Source organism: Podarcis bocagei (genome assembly GCF_964188305.1).
Source record: "Podarcis bocagei genome assembly, chromosome: 14".
NCBI lineage: Eukaryota > Metazoa > Chordata > Lepidosauria > Squamata > Lacertidae > Podarcis > Podarcis bocagei.
Genome location: NC_138139.1, coordinates 41,481,795 through 41,499,447, shown reverse-complemented (window position 1 = coordinate 41,499,447; position 17,653 = coordinate 41,481,795). Strand labels below are relative to the sequence as shown.

Here is a 17,653-nt window from a genome sequence, read left to right as displayed (position 1 = left end):
TGCAGTACTTCAGATTGCAAACATCTTGGCATTTTGCCTCAATTGAGCTTAGCGCCAGGGCTGCAGGACATGGAAGTTTTGTGATGTGCCAATGTGCGGACAGCAAAAGCTACTGTACCGCGGTGAGCAGCCAAGGGCCCTGGAGACCGAATGCGGCCCTCCATGTCTCTCTGACTGGCTCTCGGAACTCTCCCCAGGCCACACCCCTCACTGGCCCTCCTTCACACTCTGTGTTTCCCTGGTTGGAATGAGCCCCTGAATTCAGATGGAGGACACAAGTGGGTTTGAGCTTGTAGAAACTGAGCACAGATGAGAATGTGCATCCTCTGTTCCATCCACTTTTTCATCTGGCCCCACCCACCACTGCCATGCGGCCCCCGAAGGGAAGGTAGCCCTGGGGCTGTAAAAGCTTTCCCATCCTTGCTGTGGTACCTTTATGCCAAAGGTAGTCAACGAAAGGCCCTCTGTATGTCGTTGAACTGCAACTCCCATCAGCCCCAGACAGCACAACCATGGTAAGGGATTATGGGAATTATAGTCTTGCAATATCTGGAGGGCAACGTGTTGGCTGCCTCTGCATGACACTGAAGTATCTTTTGCTGCTACTCCTAGCAGTCTTGGCAAGGTGGAAATTCTAGTGTGGGTTTTTTGTTTTTTTTTAAGGCTCATTAAGATTGAAAAATATAGTGACTAATAATTGTAATGGCATTCTTGAGATTATACTAAGTGCCCAGAGCATAGGTGAGATATCCTTCTGTGTGTTTGATAAAAGAACTTATAGTGTCCTAGAATTGTTGGAAGGGATTCCAAGAGTCATCTAGTCCAGCTACAATTCCCAGCACCCTTAACAAACTACAGTTCCCATGATTCTTGGGGGGAGGGGAGGGCATGCTTCAAAGGTGTGCTGTGTATGCAGCCTAAATGGGGATACGAACCCATGTTTTCCCAGTCTAACCACCACGCCAGAACGGCTCTTACTATGCCATTGAGGGCCATGGCATTGTTGCATTAGGGTGGTTTGAAAGTCAGCTCCGAATACCACAAAAGAAAAAAGGCATGGAAATCCAAGTGGTCAAGGATATTTTAAATGAACGTTAGCGAGAAACCTCTTGATGGTAAGAACAATTCAACAACGGAGTCAATTACCTACAGAAGTGGTTGGGCTTGCCCTTGCCAAGGGATGAACATGAGAAGAGCCTTTCTGAATCAGAGAAAATGCCTTATCCAGACCAGCATCCTGTTCTCTGCAGTGGCCAGCCAGATGTCTCTGGGAAGTGGTGCAGTGCTTGCGGAGTCAGACCAGGACCTGGAGAGCCAGGGTTCCAATCCTCACTCAACCGCAAAGCTCCACTGGTTGACTTTGGGCCAGTTGCAGTCTCTCAGCCTAACCTACCTCACAGGGTTGTTGTGATGATAAAATGAAAGGGAGAGAACTGTGGATGCCACCTTGAGCTCCTTGGAGAAAAGGTGGGATGTAAATGGAAGAATGAATAAACAAATGAAGACCCCTCTCCCATTGTCTCCCCCCATGACAGGTATTCAGAGGTAAGGATGGAGGAGAAATTATCTATTCCCATGGGTGCTGAACCTACCTAGTACAAACTGAAATGCAACCACCCTCTGAAATTCAGCTGAATTTTGCAGCTCAGTTCTCCAGCCAGGTAAAGGGCACATTAAGTGCATATATTAGGGTAAAGTGTGCATTAAAACACATACATCAGTATTAAAAAAAAAATACACCCCCCCACACACATCAGTGAAAATAACACTCCAACATGTGTTCCACTGGGGGAAATCCCTTTGCAAAAATGTGTATATTAGGAGAAAACGGCAGTAAAATGCAGGTGAGTTTTCATTTTTAAAAATATTCACAAATTGATGCAGAAATGAACTGGAGAATTTAAATTAAAGAGTGAGGAAATGAGAAAGAGAAAGAAACTGAAATTGGCAGATTTCACTCATCGAGAGGCGGGGGGACCCAGATAATGGAAGCAGCATATGGGCATCATGACCCACAACTATGCTGCCTTCAAAACAGAGGCTTGTTGGAGATCTTCTAACCCTGGATTTCCTGCACTGATCAGCGGATTGGATTATATCAAGGATAGGGCACCTTTAGCCCTCCAGATGTTACTGAACTACAGCTCCCATCTACCCCAGCCATTGGCCATGCTTGCTGGGGCTGATGGAAATTGCCATCCCAATCCTGGCAGACAACAGCCTCCTCTTTGATGAGTGTGGTAGGGAAAATGTTGGGAGATGCTTGAACTTGGTGTCTGGTTCCCAAAGATAAAAGGCAGCCCACTCCTCCAGAGACCGGGAGTAGTTAAACCTTTGCCTCTGCTCCAAGCTAGGTTTTTGAGAACCCATTCTGCATGAAAAATACCAGTGAGTCCCTTGGTGGGCAGTTCTTAGCTCAGTCATAGAGCATCTGCTTTGAATGCAGAAGGTCCTAGGTTCAATCCTCAGGATCTCCAGGTAGGACTGGGGGAAACTACCTGTCTGAAACCCTAGAGAACCAGTGCCCATCACATCAGTTAGTGAGCTAGATAAACCAATAGCCTGATCCTTGGTATAAGGCAGTTTCCTCCACCAAGGATGATCTCAAAATGCTCTGGAGATCTCAACCCTTTGGGACAAGGTCAAGGATGCTCACTGATCCCTACCCAAAATTAAATTCTGGCATCAGGGGTAATGTCCACCCTGCCACATACAGACACACTTAAATGATTCTTCTGAAGATCAGGCTATTTATACCAAGTGTATACAGTAATTAGCCTTTATCAAAAGAATAATAGTAGTAGGAAGACGCAGCTGAAATGAACTCTATCTTATGAGAAAAGAGTAGATGCAATTTGACATTTAACAACTATTCACAACCCAGGGATCACAGGACTCTGCAGTGTCATCCCTCCACTCCTTTCAGCCAATTTATTTAATAAAGGCCCCATTCACCAGAACACAACCCGAACATAATAGACCACAGATACAACAATAATGTGAAAACAGCTAAACCTGCCCCACCCCAAAACCTGAAGGAGAAAACCTCAGCCAGGCTGTTGTAAATAGTCAATGAAGCCTTCTGCTCTTTGCCAAGTCATTTTATTAAAGTCTCCCCAAATAACTGACTATAGCATTTCAACCCATTATTACTCCCACCCAAAAAATAAAAAAACAAAAAACAGGGAAAGAAAGAAAAAGAGGCCAATTGTATGTATGGTATACCTCTGAAGAATTCCCAAATCGCCTCTCAAAATAAGAGGGCAGATGACAAGTGTCCCACAGTAACCTTCCGTTTTTGCTCAGCACGAGAAACAACAGCTATGCGGTGCAGAAATCGGGAACACGACTCCTCGAGCCTCACCATTTATGGTGGTAAGCGAAGAGACTACTCTCCTAGTTATGGAGTGAATATAAACATGCTTGCAGCACTCATGAGTTATGGCTACAGTCCGTGAGGAAACTTTAAGCCGAATCTCTCTTCGGTAAACAGTGCATGACCAGAAAGCTATGCAGGTATAAACACTTGTTAAGTTCAGAGCAGGGGTGGAGAATCTATTTCATCCCAAGGGTCGGATTAGAACTTGGGTCAAGCTTCCAAGGGCTCCGTGTTCTCTAGGCATAAGTGGGATTCTGGACCTTCCAGACCGTTTCAGTAGGAGGCCCTTTTGGTTTAGGAGGCAACTGACATGCTTAAATCCAGATGCACGTGATGTACCTGGAATGGTAGGGTTGAAACTAGCAATGAGAATATTCTTCCAGTTCCATCTTGTTATTACTCCGCCATTTTGTTACCCCAGGTGTTGCCAATGAGTTTCCTCCAGTGTGCCCTATGGCACCCACAAAAGATCTCACGAAATATCCATTCTGTGTTTTTGCCATGCCCCACCATGTTCTACAAATCCAGTTTGTGAAGCACCATGCACCATGGCAGCCATTTTGTGAATGGCACCCACAAAACACTCTCAGAATTCTGAATGTTCCCACCAGCCTAAAAAAGTTGGTAATCCTCCATGGTACACTCTGGATTCTGCATGCTACACCTCGAGATCTGCTTGCCTCCCAGCAAGAAAAGAGAATTTTGGGGGAAAAGAGTTCCAAGGCCTAGGCCAAGAGTTAGGGACATTGGCCACACCTGTCCTATCCATGGTCATGTGTCAATGGTGGGCGGAACCATCCTTCCTCCTCTCTGTCTGTCACTCCCCACCCAGTCAGCTGCTGCAGGAAGAGCAAATCACTCTTGCCAGCGCTCCATATTTATCACAGGAAGCTGCCTTTTACTAAGATAGACCATTGGTTCATTTGGCGCAGCTTTTGACTGGCAGGGAAACAAACAGAAGGTGACATCAGAGCTCATGACCAGTGTTCGAAACTCCCGTTGTTCTAGGCGTGTTTTGTGACAGGGAATTTCATTAGCGCGAGAAGTTTCTGAGCTCTGGGCGCAGTCCTGCACCTAAGATTTCAGAGTGGAACTGTAGAGTGGAAGGAAAGAAGGACCTTTTTCTGCTTTCCCACTTCCAGCTACTTTCTGGAGTAGACTGGAGAAGAGACCCTCTTAAGAATATCAGGGGGGGTGGGTAGGGGAAGGACTAAAAAAGATAAAGGACCCCTGACAGTTAAGTGCAGTCGTGAACAACTCTGGGGTTGCGGCGCTCATCTCGGTTTACAGGCCGAGGGAGCCGGCGTTTGTCCGCAGACAGTTTTTCCGGGTCATGTGGCCAGCATGACTAAGCCACTTCTGGTGAAACCAGAGCAGTGCATGGAAACACTGTTTACCTTCCAGCCAGAGCAGTACCTATTTATCTACTTGCACTTTTTGGGGTGCATTTGAACTGCTAGGTTGAAAGGAGCTGGGACCGAGCAACGGAAGCTCACCCCATCACGGGGATTCGAACTGCCAACCTCCTGATCAGCAAGCCCGAGAGGCTCAGTGGTTTAGACCACAGTGCTGCCCGCGTCCCGGGGGAAGGACTAGACCATGTGAAAAATGAACATAATATTTTAGGTGCCTTCATTCATTTTCAGCTTTGAATTATTGTTTTAAGAAAAGCACGCCTAGACATTCCATTGTTGTGCCCATAACCTAGGTTTAAGGTGCCGTTTAGCTCCTAGCTTTCAAACCTCAGCTTCTAACACTACTCATGACAGTCTTAGCCAGCCGGCCCCAGTTTTCTCCCCATCCTTCTCCATGCTGGGGAAAAAGGGAAACCCTTCCATTCCTATGTGCAGGTCTTTTGAGTGTCATTGACACTGGATAGGCTTTTTCTAATTCGGCGTGGCAACTCCTTGGGGGCAGCAACCCGTTATTCTAACACCAAGAAATGGCACAGCCAGATGACAAATGTGAATAAATTTTCTGTATTGTTATTGGCCTATTGTGGTGCACAACGTATAAAAATGTTTGCACTGATCCAAGGAGGAAATTGTGCTCCGCAATGCAAAATTTAAAACACACACAAAAAAATAATTGCTTGTTTGATGCCATTATTACAGCAACAGTAATTATGCTTTTTAAAGCCAGAATCCTCAGCTGGTGTTAACAACAACAACAACCCACCAAACAGAACAGCCCCACAGTCTATAACAGAGACGTGCACACTTACAGCCACTAAAAGATCTGGTTTACAGCCTTTGACATCATCATGGGCAGTCTTCCCCAAACCTGGTGCCGTCCAGATGGTCTGGACTACAATTCCCATCATCCCTGACCATTGTCTATGGGGAACAGTACTCCCAAACATCTGGATGGTACCAGGTTGTTTGGGGGGGGGCAGAGAGCTACTTTTCTTTTTCTCTGCCTTCTGCCCTGTCTCAATGGACACCAGGCACTACTGTGCTTAATGCCAGCAGCATCCGTTTTTTCGGGAGGGGAGTTAATTACTGGGATTGCAGCAAGCCTGGAGGAGGAACTTCTCTGATGCTTTCCTCCCTTGCTACAGTCCAGCGGAAAGTCCCTCTTCAGAAGATTTAAATTTGCTTTGGGGAAAATCCCGTGTAAGTACCGACAGGGGATTTCTCCTCGATGCCAATGGAAGCATCAGAAAAGCACCAAAAAGGGAAAGGGAAAAGTTCCTCCTCCCTGTCTTCAGCGATTCTAATAATTGTCACCCGCCACATACACAGTTAGTGCTACCTGCGTTTTTTTTTTTGTTTGCTTGTTTTGTAAAGGACAAGTTAAATGAGAAGGTGCAGTTAATGTCACCTCAAGCCTGGCTGCAAGCTAATGAAACATGGGACAATTGAATTAAAGAGCAGAAGGTCAACCCCAAGGAAAACCTTAGCTGTGCAGTTGTAGCTGGGTAAAAAGTGGGAGGCCTGTAGCTCAGAGGTAGGGTATCTGATTTGCATGCAGGAGGTCCGGGTGCAACCCCCGGCATCTCCAGGTCCTGCCAGAAATGTCCCTGGTGTAGACAAGATAGAACTAGGTGGACCAATGGTTTGACTCAGTGCAAGGCAGCTTCCTATGTTCTGGATAGCAACAGGCCCTACTGACTCTGCCAGGAGCAAAATTTACTCCAGCTTTGCAGAGACGAATCAGGAGAATTGCAAGCCGCACGCTCTGAACAACATTTGCGAATTATACCCCAGCTCATGCTCCTCTCCCCTCGAGTCATCCAGCATCAACATGAGGTTTTTGGAAATATCTACACGGAACGTTGCATCTTCGGAACACACACAGAATTAAGGACGAGAAAAGTATTTTCAGGAAAAGATACAAACCAGGTAACCGTATGGCTTATTTCATACTGTTAATTTCAACACTTGGTGGGATATGCACACCAGGCGTAGATTTCTTGTGTACAACAGCTGGTCCTCTCTTGTTACAGCAGAAAAATGAATAGGCTTTAATTTCAAATAAGAACAACTGCAGAGTGATATGGAAAATTTTTTTGGGGGGGAGTGGGAAAAATTGGTGGACCAATGAAACCTTAATATTAAAAAGGGGGGTAGTGAGAACAAGGCACCTATCATGATCCAAACCCTCTGGTTGTCCCACAGTGCAGTTTCAGGGTGCTGAGTGAACCAGTGTGGTGTGCAGTGGTTAGTGTGTTGGACTAGGACCTGGGAGACTAGGGTTCAAATCCCCACTTGGTCATGAAGGTCCTTCATTGCCTCTCAGCCTAACCTACCTCACAGGGTTGTTGCGGGGATTAAACAAGGAGGAGAACTATGTGTAGCATCTTGAGCTCCTTGGAGAAAATAAATAGAAAGATCCCCGGTTCAATCCCCATCATCTCCAGGTAGGGCTGGGAATGTCCCCTGCCAGAAACCCCAGAGAGCTGCTGCCAGTCAGTGTAGACAATATTGAGCTAGATGGCCCAATGGTTTGACTCAGGACCGGGCAGTTTCCTATGTTCCTTTGCATTCCGTTAACTTGCCAAAGCTCACAGCAGAGTGCTTCTGAAAGATCCGGCATTCGGGAATAGCGCACGACTTGCCCACCAATCAGAGATGCTGTGAATATGAACCAAGTGGTTTATAATCTGTCTCAAATCTTAGGTGGGCCGTAAAAAGCCAAATTAAAAAAGAGAAAGCCTAAGAGAGAGAGACTTAATGAGACAACTGACACAGTAGCCCATCCATTTAGGCTGCCGCCTTTTAACAGTGTTCTTAAATAATGCATACATTAGCTCAGAGGCTGAAGAGATTTGTTTGTTTTATTAAGCAGAGCCTGGTTAACGGAAAGCTTTGTAATAAGATTTCTCTCAGTGCTAAAGGGGGGGGGGGCAGGCAGAAACTTTTCCTTTTCTTTTGACCCCCAGATCCAAAATATCCCATTGTCAAATGATTTTGTTGCCTCCACTGCCTTTGGTCATTCTTATTACAGCCACTTGTGTGCTAACAGTGCTGTCATGAATGGCAAAGTCCAGTTTCCGGTTTCATGACAGTCCTTCAGTCTCAAAAAGCCAGGAAGGTGCAATAGCGAAGTCATACCAGGCCAGACGTCCTGGCTTCAAATTACTTCTCAGCCATAAATAGCTCACTGGGTTTTCAAGGGTCTCTCTCTCTCTCTCTCTCTCTCTCTCTCTCTCTGTGTGTGTGTGTGTGTGTGTACACAATCTACCTCATAGGGCTGAAAGTGAGGAAAATTGGGAAAGGGGAAGATCAACATGTGGTGTCTTGAACAAGGTTTGCCAGTTTGGCACCCTCCAGACACTGCTGGACTACAACTCCAGTCAATCCCAGCCATTGGTTGCGCTAGCTGAGGCTGATGGGAGTTGCAAGTCCACCTGCATCTGCAGTGCACCTTGTTGGCTACCCTTGCCTTGGAGGTAAAAGGCTGAACATAGAGCATCAAGTCTAATTCAGCCTGCCAGGGCTCCCCGTTTGGCCTGCAAGGTCGCTGTGGCTAAGCCATACCCACCAGGACTACGCCTGTTGCCATAGGGCATTAGGTGCAGGGAAAGAAGTGGCTGGGCCAATGGGACTTTGCAGGCACCCAACAATCAGCTGGTTGGCTGTCCTATGCCCATCACTTCACAAGTCCTGGCAATCAGCTGATCATAGCAGAAGGCCCAGTGATCAGCTGACTGTGCCTTCCATTTGCAGCCCTATGCAAAAAATGGGTTGATGGCATCACAGTGGCATCAGGTGACTGACAGGGCTGTGGCCCCAACCAACAGTCAAACTTGGCCTGTGAGGGGTGGGGGAAGATAAGGACCTGGTCCACCATCCCCCAAATAAAGAACCCCCCGTGTGTGGCACCACAGCCTGCTCTGACCCACCTGGCACCAACCAGGAGTAGGCTGTTTCTCTGTAGGGGTACCTGTTTTGTGCAACAGTCTCCCCTCAGAAATCCAGCGGACACCTTCACTGGTGGTTTCTTGTTGGCAACTGGACTGCAAACGCTTGAGTGAATTAAAGACCACTGATCACCAGCTCAATCGTTTGTGCCTACTGTATGAGGACTGTATGCTTATTTTTACTTTTATTTATTTATTTTATGAATCACTTCCCATAAAAGCATCTCAGAGCAATTAAGGATAAAAACCATCAACAATAAAAGCAATTTCAAATCCGATACAAGAAACTGACAAGGATAAAAACCTCCGCTTGAAAAGGCTTCCTGAAAAAGGAATGTCGTCAAGAGACATGCCCCTTGTTTGATATATCATTTGATGTAGTTTTAATTATATTTCATTGTTTAAATCTTGCTGTACACAACTTTGATACCCTGAATGAAAAGTGGCATATGAATCCTTTTAGTAAACAGGTAATATCAACCCGGGGGTGTATGGGGGCGTTACGGGAGGGGGAGTACCGCTGGTGAGGGGACACATCCTGCTCCTTTGAGGGTGGCTTGCCCACCTTTGGTCCTCACCCTGCACTCAGCTCTCACCTGCGGCTCCCAGAAGCTGTCAGCATGTGACAGCAGCCGCTTTGATTGGCCGGCTAAACCAGGTGAGGGCAGCCGATGGGTCTCAAACCCTTGGTGAGTTAGGGACTCCCCCTGCATGTGAAGACAGGCTATGGCAGATTGAGCGAATGAGACCAATAGTGGGTCCAATGGTCAAGAAGGTGTTTTCTGCATGAGCTGTAGAGGGACGTAAAGGGCAGGTGGGGCTTATCAACGACTTGGTAAGGTAGCCCATTTAGAAGAAGGAAAACCCTGATCTAATGCTTGGCTGCCTTGCAGGATATCTTCAGGAGAAGATAAAGCTAAGGTTTACTTACCTTAAGAGGTAAGTAAAACAAACATTTCCTGGCCTGTTCTAGCAGGAAAGATATAAAGTTGTTTTCCATGCTAGTCCTACTCAGAGTATACCCACTGGAATTAATGGGCAGGACTAACTTGCGTCCCTTCATTTCAGTGGGTGTGCTCTGGAAAGAACTCGCCTGAAATCAACCCGTAATGTTCATTTTTAAAAATATGTGTGAGGGGGCAATATTTTCAACACCACATGCATTCCTTGCAACATTGCTGCCCATTTCATCAGCATCGCAAGTCCTTCCTGATCTACCTGTTCAGGGACCGCTCAGCACCATGCTTTGCTTTGGAATATTATACACAGAGAGAAGAATATATATATCTACGAAAGCAAATATATATATATAAAATCCCCAATGCAAATATCCTAGCAGCGAAGGAAAATGCCCCTCAACTTTGGGGGGAGATTTTGATGACTCAGCAAGCGATGCATTTCAAAATAATTGAGTCCCCTAAGAGGGCTTCTAATAATAGAGAACCCAGTTAAAGCACTTTCCCCTCTGCTGTTTCATAACTAGGTCCCCTGTGGATAGTTTGGTTGCTTCAGGGAACGAAATTCCTCAGGTGGGTATAGCACAGCAAACCCTCCAAAAGGAAAACAAAGGTCACTTAGGGCTTCTGTTCTCCTCTTCCCCCTGGGCTCAAAAGAGTGGGAAAAAGTTGAGCTCCAAGGCTAAAGGGCTCCAGTGAGATGAGGCAGGGCGGGGTCGCAAACGCAAGAAGGGAGATGGAAGAGAAATGCAGTGGATATCCGGGAGGCGCCTGTGCCTTTAAGGTAGTTGGGGAAACTGCTGATGTGCCGAAGGCCTCTGGGACATTTCTCCTCTTGCTCCCCTTCCCCTTATCAGTTGATAGCCAAAGGGAAGAATTGTGGGTGATAGCCAGGGGCTCCCACACCCGAAGCAGCTGAGCAAACCGCCAAAGGGCACAAGGAAAAGAGTGTGTTTTAAAAAGCGAGATTAATGCTCAGTAGGGAAGTTAACTCGGCACTGGTGTGACACGGCTCACAGCAGCTTTGAAAGTTAAAAAAAACGACCTTCTGAGAGATCCAAAACTAGGATGCTTTTGCTACAGCTCAGCTGTTAAACCCCAAAGCCAGGACAGAGGGCAACTTCAAATGATTTAAGACAGCTACCCTTAAAATAAAATATGCACCGAAATTTTCATCCAGCTACAAAAATATTTGCGTTCCAAAATATGGCTGTTCTGTCCTTCCTGGGGAACCATTGGGGTAATTTTAAGGAGAGGAGCAATGTGCTGTTGTTGATCTAAACCCGGCACGCCAGGTAGAGTTAATTCATTGGATCTACAGGATTTCCTTCAGGGAAATATTGTGATCCCAAGACACAGTGGGGGATTTTTAATGGTTTTTTTGGGGGGTACTGTAGATCTTTCTGGACCTATTTAACAACGTCCCATGGAACACGTGAAAAAGGATGCCTCAGAATGTGCTGAATGCCTTTCTTAACCCAATGAACACCTCAGCACTGCCCCCCTCCAAGAAAAGGTTGACTTGGAGGGAGTTTCCCCAGTTAGAGAATCCAAACAGACTGAGCTAGAATTAAGGTGGGTTGCTTAGAATTTAAGTCATAAAAGTGCCACCACAGTGAGGCAGATGGGATCTTCTAGAAGCTAGAATGGGAAGGGTCTTTAGTGGTCACCTTCTAGCTCAACTCACTGACTAAACGCAGGATGAAACTGCAGCATCCTCGTGAGGCAGACATGCAGTCTCCGCCAGCAAAGGAGTTGTGCTGGCTACCTTTCTTGAATATGAAGGCAGACACTTTTTAAAATTACAGCTGTATTAAGCGTTGGTGGAGGAGGTTCAAACCTCAGGACCGAGGAGTTCTTTACAAAGCAGCGCTGTGGAAACGTCGACTCAGGTAGGCTTGTCGAAAGCAAAGCCAGCCTGGCGAAGGAAAATGCCGCTGAAGCACTGGGTCACTTTCAAGAGGGGCAAAGACCATCCCTATAGTTTCGAAAGATTCTGTCTCAAAATTTTATTGGTTTGCTCGACAAGCTCTTGCCCTAGCTGCACAAGAAGTGGCAGTGTTACCTGCAGAGGTAGGACAATGGAATTCACTCAGCACAGGGTCAGAGGCATCCAATTTAGGATTCCAGCGTGCTCCAAGACTCAGCCCAAGCCTTCAAAGGGAGGTTTTCAACCCAAGCCTTGGCTCAACACTTCCGAAAATCCAGACAGCATATATTTAAAACATATGGGGAACTGAACAACTCTTTTGATTAAAAGGTTGCTTGCACTTGCCACCCAAGGCCTGGGGTATTGAAGAAAATATTGGGGAAGGAGCCAAGTAAGCCTCACCCCACATAATCGATCATATGACACGGCACACGCACACCACAAGAATGGCAATGCCCTTCAACTTGGAGGGGGGGTCCAAGACCTCAAATATTGGGGCGGGGGGCAAAGGGACCTTGGCCTCTAGGAGTTGACTCCTACGCCAGGGATGGTGAGCCTGGGCAAGGCACATAGCAGGGGACTCAAAGAGGAGTCGTGCCCATCAAACATTGTTGCATACGCACACATGCACAGAGCTGCCTCCTTCGGCCAGCCCTCCCTGCTCATCAAATGATTGATCCGATGTCTGGGGTGGCAGGCAGTGATCCATATCTGGGCTCTGCAGAGAGGTTTAAATCTCTCCACTGAACCCAACTCTGCCAAAATCAGTGGGGTCCCAGAAAAGTTTGCTCTATGGCCAGGGTGAGCCACCCCGGCTCGAGAAAATGCCACAGGGTGTAGGAGTACATGCACCACACCAGCACATCGCAAGCTGGAAGAGACTTCCAAATTGTGTGCTTTGAGTTCTTTCTTCTTTTTCTTCCCTTTAGCACCCAGATCCAACTTTCAGAAACTCCTCCGTGTCTAGAAGAAAACCCTGGCTACCTGCCCCTGGATAAGGACTGGAGAGCAATTCAATTCAGTTCACACTCAAAGGTGAACTTACTGATCCTTCACTTTCTGAAGCAATAAGCAAAATCAAGACACTGCCGAACTTCGAAATTTGCACTTCTCTGAATTTGGCAGTGCAGCTCTTCAGCCAACCTATATGTACAAAGATCCATATACTAGTCTGCATATAAACACACATAGCAGGTGAAAGTAACATAAAGGAATGCATTATAGTTAGGGGGAACTGCTTTGCAAAAATGTATACTTTAGGTAAAATTGCATACAACCATGTGTATATTGGAGAAATTCGAACTAAAATGCTGATGAACTCTGTCACAAGTTGTGGGAATGTGGAGAATCAAGCTTAAGACAGGGAAAAACGATAATCTGAAATTGACTGGTTCACGCACCCTCACCTATGATACAGATTTAAAACCAGGATACACTCAAGTTAATAAAAGAGAGACACATATTTCTACAGGTTCTCAGGGCACTTTCCCTAAGCCCAAATGACATGGTTCTCATAAATAGAGCCTTCCAGCCCATATTTAATCCAGAGTTATAATTTCAACAGAAAATCCAGAAAGCTTTTTTTCTTAAAAAAAAACCCAAAACCCAGAAACAGCAAATCTGGATATAATAGGGGGGAGATTATATGTGATGGCATTTTCCTGAGAACAACGTAATCCTGTGGATGATGTGGTACACCTGCATGTGTGAGCTGCACCAAGTGCAAAGCAAGCTGGCATGTGGAAGCCTCCTGGGTTGCCATCCATCCCTTGCCTGATGCTCAACCCTAAGACACCTCTACAACCACGGCACACACTGCAAGAAGGAGGTGTGGATCCAGAATTGGACTCTGCAGTCACTTATGGACACATCGTTAAGACTGTGTTCATAGAAGGCAGTCTTACTTGGCAAAGATGAAGAAGAAGACATTGCGAGACAACCCGTTCCATCTAAGAACTGTAGAGTGCAAAGAGGACTCCCAGGACTTCTCCGGACTATTCTTTGAGCAAGACACCAAACATCATGATTGAGAATGGAAAGGGGGAAAATACCACACATACCTTGTCATGAATCATCTTACTACTTTTTCTCTGTGCTGGCCACCTTAAAGTCTTTTTTTTTTAAGGACTTCATCTCCACTCACCATCAGTACCCCATCCTTCTTCCACCTAAAGGTAAACCCCAAAAGGCACCCGAGGTCTCAGAATGACAGCCCCAAATATTAAGAATGTTTCCTCCCAAGTCCCACCAAGCGCATAGAGGCATGCTCCTCCAGCAAGCCCTGCCACGGTGGAAATCCCTATTTACTCTTGAGCAAGCCCATATATTGCATAGTGCGGCTCTGCCCTCAGCGGGACTCACTTCGGAGCCAAAACGCATTAGATCAGGCTTGGGCTGTATGTTGCGCGTGCTTGTTTGTTTTTAAAGTCCACTCTGTACAAAATTCCCAAGGAGCCCAATTCAACAACACTGTTTCCCCCCAAGGGACATCCATCACAGAAACCCAACACAGTCCGATAGACGAGATCACCACGCGGGGAGTACGAGAGAGGAGGCGGGGAGAGGGAGATAAGAGAAGGAAAGACGCAGCTGGCAGGCGGGAAGGGGTTAACCCACCACCCTGCGACCCCTAACCCCGCAGTAAGTCCCTTCGAAGCGGAGGCTGCCTTCCGAAGAAGTGCGCCGCCAGACGGGTAAGACGCGCGCCAAGGCGTCTTGGGCGCACAGGCGCGCAAAGGCGGCCACGGCGTCTTCTCCAGGGCCACCGGCGGCGCCCTCCAGGGCTTGCCCTTCAGAGCATCTTTGGAGGGAAGGGGGGTGGGGGAAGCCGCTGCCTTTCCTAGCCTCACTCTCCCCGCTCCTCACCTCCTCTCCCGCGAGCTGAGGGAAGGCGCCCCTTACCATCGCCGCCTTGGCGCGAAAGGCGCCGGGTCCCTTGCGGTGCTGGTGCGCGCGGTGCCCGTCGTGGCCAGGGTTGCTGCTCTCCAGGTCGCGCTTCTCTCGGCGGCGGCTGGCGCTGCGGCTGCTGCTGCCCTGCGGCGGGCGCTGCTGCTCCTCCTCGCCGGAGTCCAGGCTGCTGAAATTCCACACGACCAGCGTCTGCACGAGCAGCACGGTGAGCGCCAAGACCAGCGCCGAGCGCGAGCGGCGGGCCAGGCGGCGGGCGCACGACGCGGCCGCGGACGAAGACGGCGAAGGCGACGCGGCCACCACCACCATCTTCGCGGCGGAGGCAGCGGCGGCGGCGGCTGCTGCTGCTGCTGCTCGGGATTGCTGCTGCTGCTGCTGCTGCTCGCTGAGCCACTCAGAAGCGCCGCATCCGCCGCCGCCGCCTGGAGTTTTTCAGACGGACGAGACGTCAGCAGCAGGAGGAGGAGGCGGAGGCGGCCGAGGAGGCGGAGAGCAGGCAGGCAGGCGAGAGGAGCCGAGGAGGCCCGGCCCTCCGGCAGCCAGGCAGGCGAGGCAGCCCCGCGCTCGCTCGCTCCAGACGAGCCGAGGGGAGGAGAGGGGCTTGGCCGGCGAGGGGCGTGCGCGCAAAGGAGACGGTGGGGAGGAGCCGGCGGCGGCGCAGCCGAGCGAGCGAGCGGCGCCTTGTTTCAGGAGGAGGAGAAGCTGGTCTGGGGGCTTTGGACAGGCAGGGGGTGGGGGCGTCTCTCTCCGGATGCGCCTTGGCACGGCTCGCAACCGAGAGGGGCGCCCGGCTTAGCTGCCGTGCGCCCGCGTCCCCGGCCACCCCTTTCCAGCTGTGCCTTTAAGGGCGGCTCGATCCGCGACTATTATAGCAGGTGCGATTCCCAGTTTTGGGAGCCTCTGGGCCGAGCGAGAGCTGCTTCGCGTGCCGAGCTATTGCCTGAGAGCACGCCGCGCTCTTAAAGGCACGCGAGTCGGCGTGTGAAGGGGGGAGCGCGCCCGCGCGTTGTTCTGGCCTCGCAGCAATTGCTGCGTGCACAGACGTCGCCCAAGCGCATCCCCGCCCTCCCGCGGAATCCCGGGGGTTGCAGTTCGTTCAGGGTGCTGGGAATTGTTGCTCCGTGGAGGGGGAACTACAGTTCCCAGATTTTTGCAGGGATGTATGGATGGTGTGTGTACGCAGCCACAGTTTGGAGGAACACTGCGCCTAAGATTGCGGGCTTCAGCGGGACTGTAAGGCTGCATTCCTATGCATGCACCTGCACTGGCGGAGGAAGAGGGGGCGGGGGGAGCACACCGCCCCCGGCAGCGCGATCCCGGTGGGGTTCCATCGCGGCTGCCCCCCGCCCGCGCTGGGCGCCCCGCCCCCGCCTGCTCTTCTCCCCCGGTGCCGGAGCATGGAGCTCCGCCACTGTGCACCTGCTGGCGAGTAAGTCCTGCTGAAAACAAGTCGATTGCATTTAAGCGGAGCTTTGGAAAAAAAGCCCTTTTGATAAGGATGTTGCAACTCACACACACATACAAGGCGGTGTGCAACATGACAACATAATACTACAATAACATCGATAAAAACAAATCACATTCCAAAGGCCTATTTGAACAGTAGCCATTTAAAAAGACCTAACAGAAAGCATAAAGCACACCATCTGAACTTTGTTGACAGAGTTCCACAGCGCAAGGGCTGCCATACTAAAGGCTGGCCAAACCTCAAGGGCAGGCATAGGTAAAATCGGGCCTTCCAGATGTTTTGGGACTACACCTCCCATCATCCCTGACCACTGGTCCTGTTAGCTAGGGGTGGTGGGAGTTGTAGTCCCAAAACATCTGGAGGACCAAGTTTGCCTATGCCTGCTCAAGGGCAATCAAAGGTGTTCCATCCGAAGATCTCAGTGACTGATGTGGAGCATCAGGAAGCAGACAGTCCTTAAGGTGCTGTGGGCCTAAGTTGTTTAGGGCTAATCCTCACTGAAGTTAGCTGAATCTGTAAATGAGCGCTAGCACTTATTTTACTATAAATAGCAGGCTCAGGTTGCGCAATTAGAGTTGATTCAGAGCTCTTGTGCAATGAAATCCGCTTCCTTCCAAAAAGCAAGACTTTTGTGATAAAGAAAGTGGGAGGGAAATGCACTGGAAAGTGTGGGATAATGCCTGGTGCATCACCATCATCTAACCTCCCTGCAAACAAATCAGAATGAATGCTCAATATATAGCCGCTACCAACCAAGCTCCGGGCAGCTTTGTTCAAAAACATCACGAGGAGTGCTCAACAGAGGGGACACCCAGAAGCCACCACACAACTCATTGGCTGACTAAGTATTTCAAATGTCAGTGTACCTGCCATCACCTACCTGTTATTAGGTGTTATTCCTGCAATGCAGGGGATTGGACTAGATGACACCACTGGGGATCCCTTCCAACTCTACAGCTCTGTGATCCTAAGATTCTATAACTGGAGCAAAATATTATTACTGCTACTGATCATACTTAAATTATTCAGCAAAACCTGAACAACTTTTTCTTGTTAGTTTCCTGCAAATGCGCAGCCTTTTGTCTGTTAGAGCTTGTGCTGATAAAAGCTGTCAGGTGGGTTATTACTAACAAATGGATATAAAGATTTCAGTTTTTAAAATAATAATAATAACATGCCGCTTGGAATGCCACGCAGAGAGGTTTGTGATAGGTAAAAATAATTCCCTGCTTAAAAGCAGCCTTACAATTGCAGCCGTAGCTCTAGAAACCTGCAAAAATCTACTCAAGACAATTAGCTTTTTTGTCCTTTATTATTTCCTCAAACGCTGAGGTTTTGTGACACTTCTTTTCAGCTGAACCAAATAAATATTATCTTACGTGTTTTTCATTGCACAGTCAAAGTGCCCCCCTTATCTGCTCTCCTTTCTTGTGATGTGGCACCCGCATAGCAACAGCCTCACAATTGATTGGTACTTTGCTTCTTAATTAAGAAGTTAGTGGGCCAGATTCTCAACTGCATTTTTGGAGTAAAGGTCTGGGAGAGATAAACTGTGCTGAGCTGATACCATCCTGTTCTCTGGTAGTACAGAGTGTGCCTTCTCAGCCACTTGCTGCATTTAAGAACCTAGAACACTCCCTAATAC

The 17,653-nt window shown here is 48.4% G+C and overlaps 1 protein-coding gene across 1 annotated transcript in view; it reads right to left on the bottom strand.

Annotated features, from left to right (window-relative positions):
• Positions 1-14,965, bottom strand: part of XYLT1 (xylosyltransferase 1) — a 165,073-nt gene extending 150,108 nt beyond the window's left edge. The window contains exon 1 of the mRNA XM_081169484.1: positions 14,532-14,965. Coding sequence (XP_081025610.1) covers positions 14,532-14,849 — 318 coding nt within the window. The 5' untranslated portion in view covers positions 14,850-14,965. The remainder of the gene's footprint in view (positions 1-14,531) is intronic.
• Between the last annotated feature and the right edge of the window lie 2,688 nt (positions 14,966-17,653).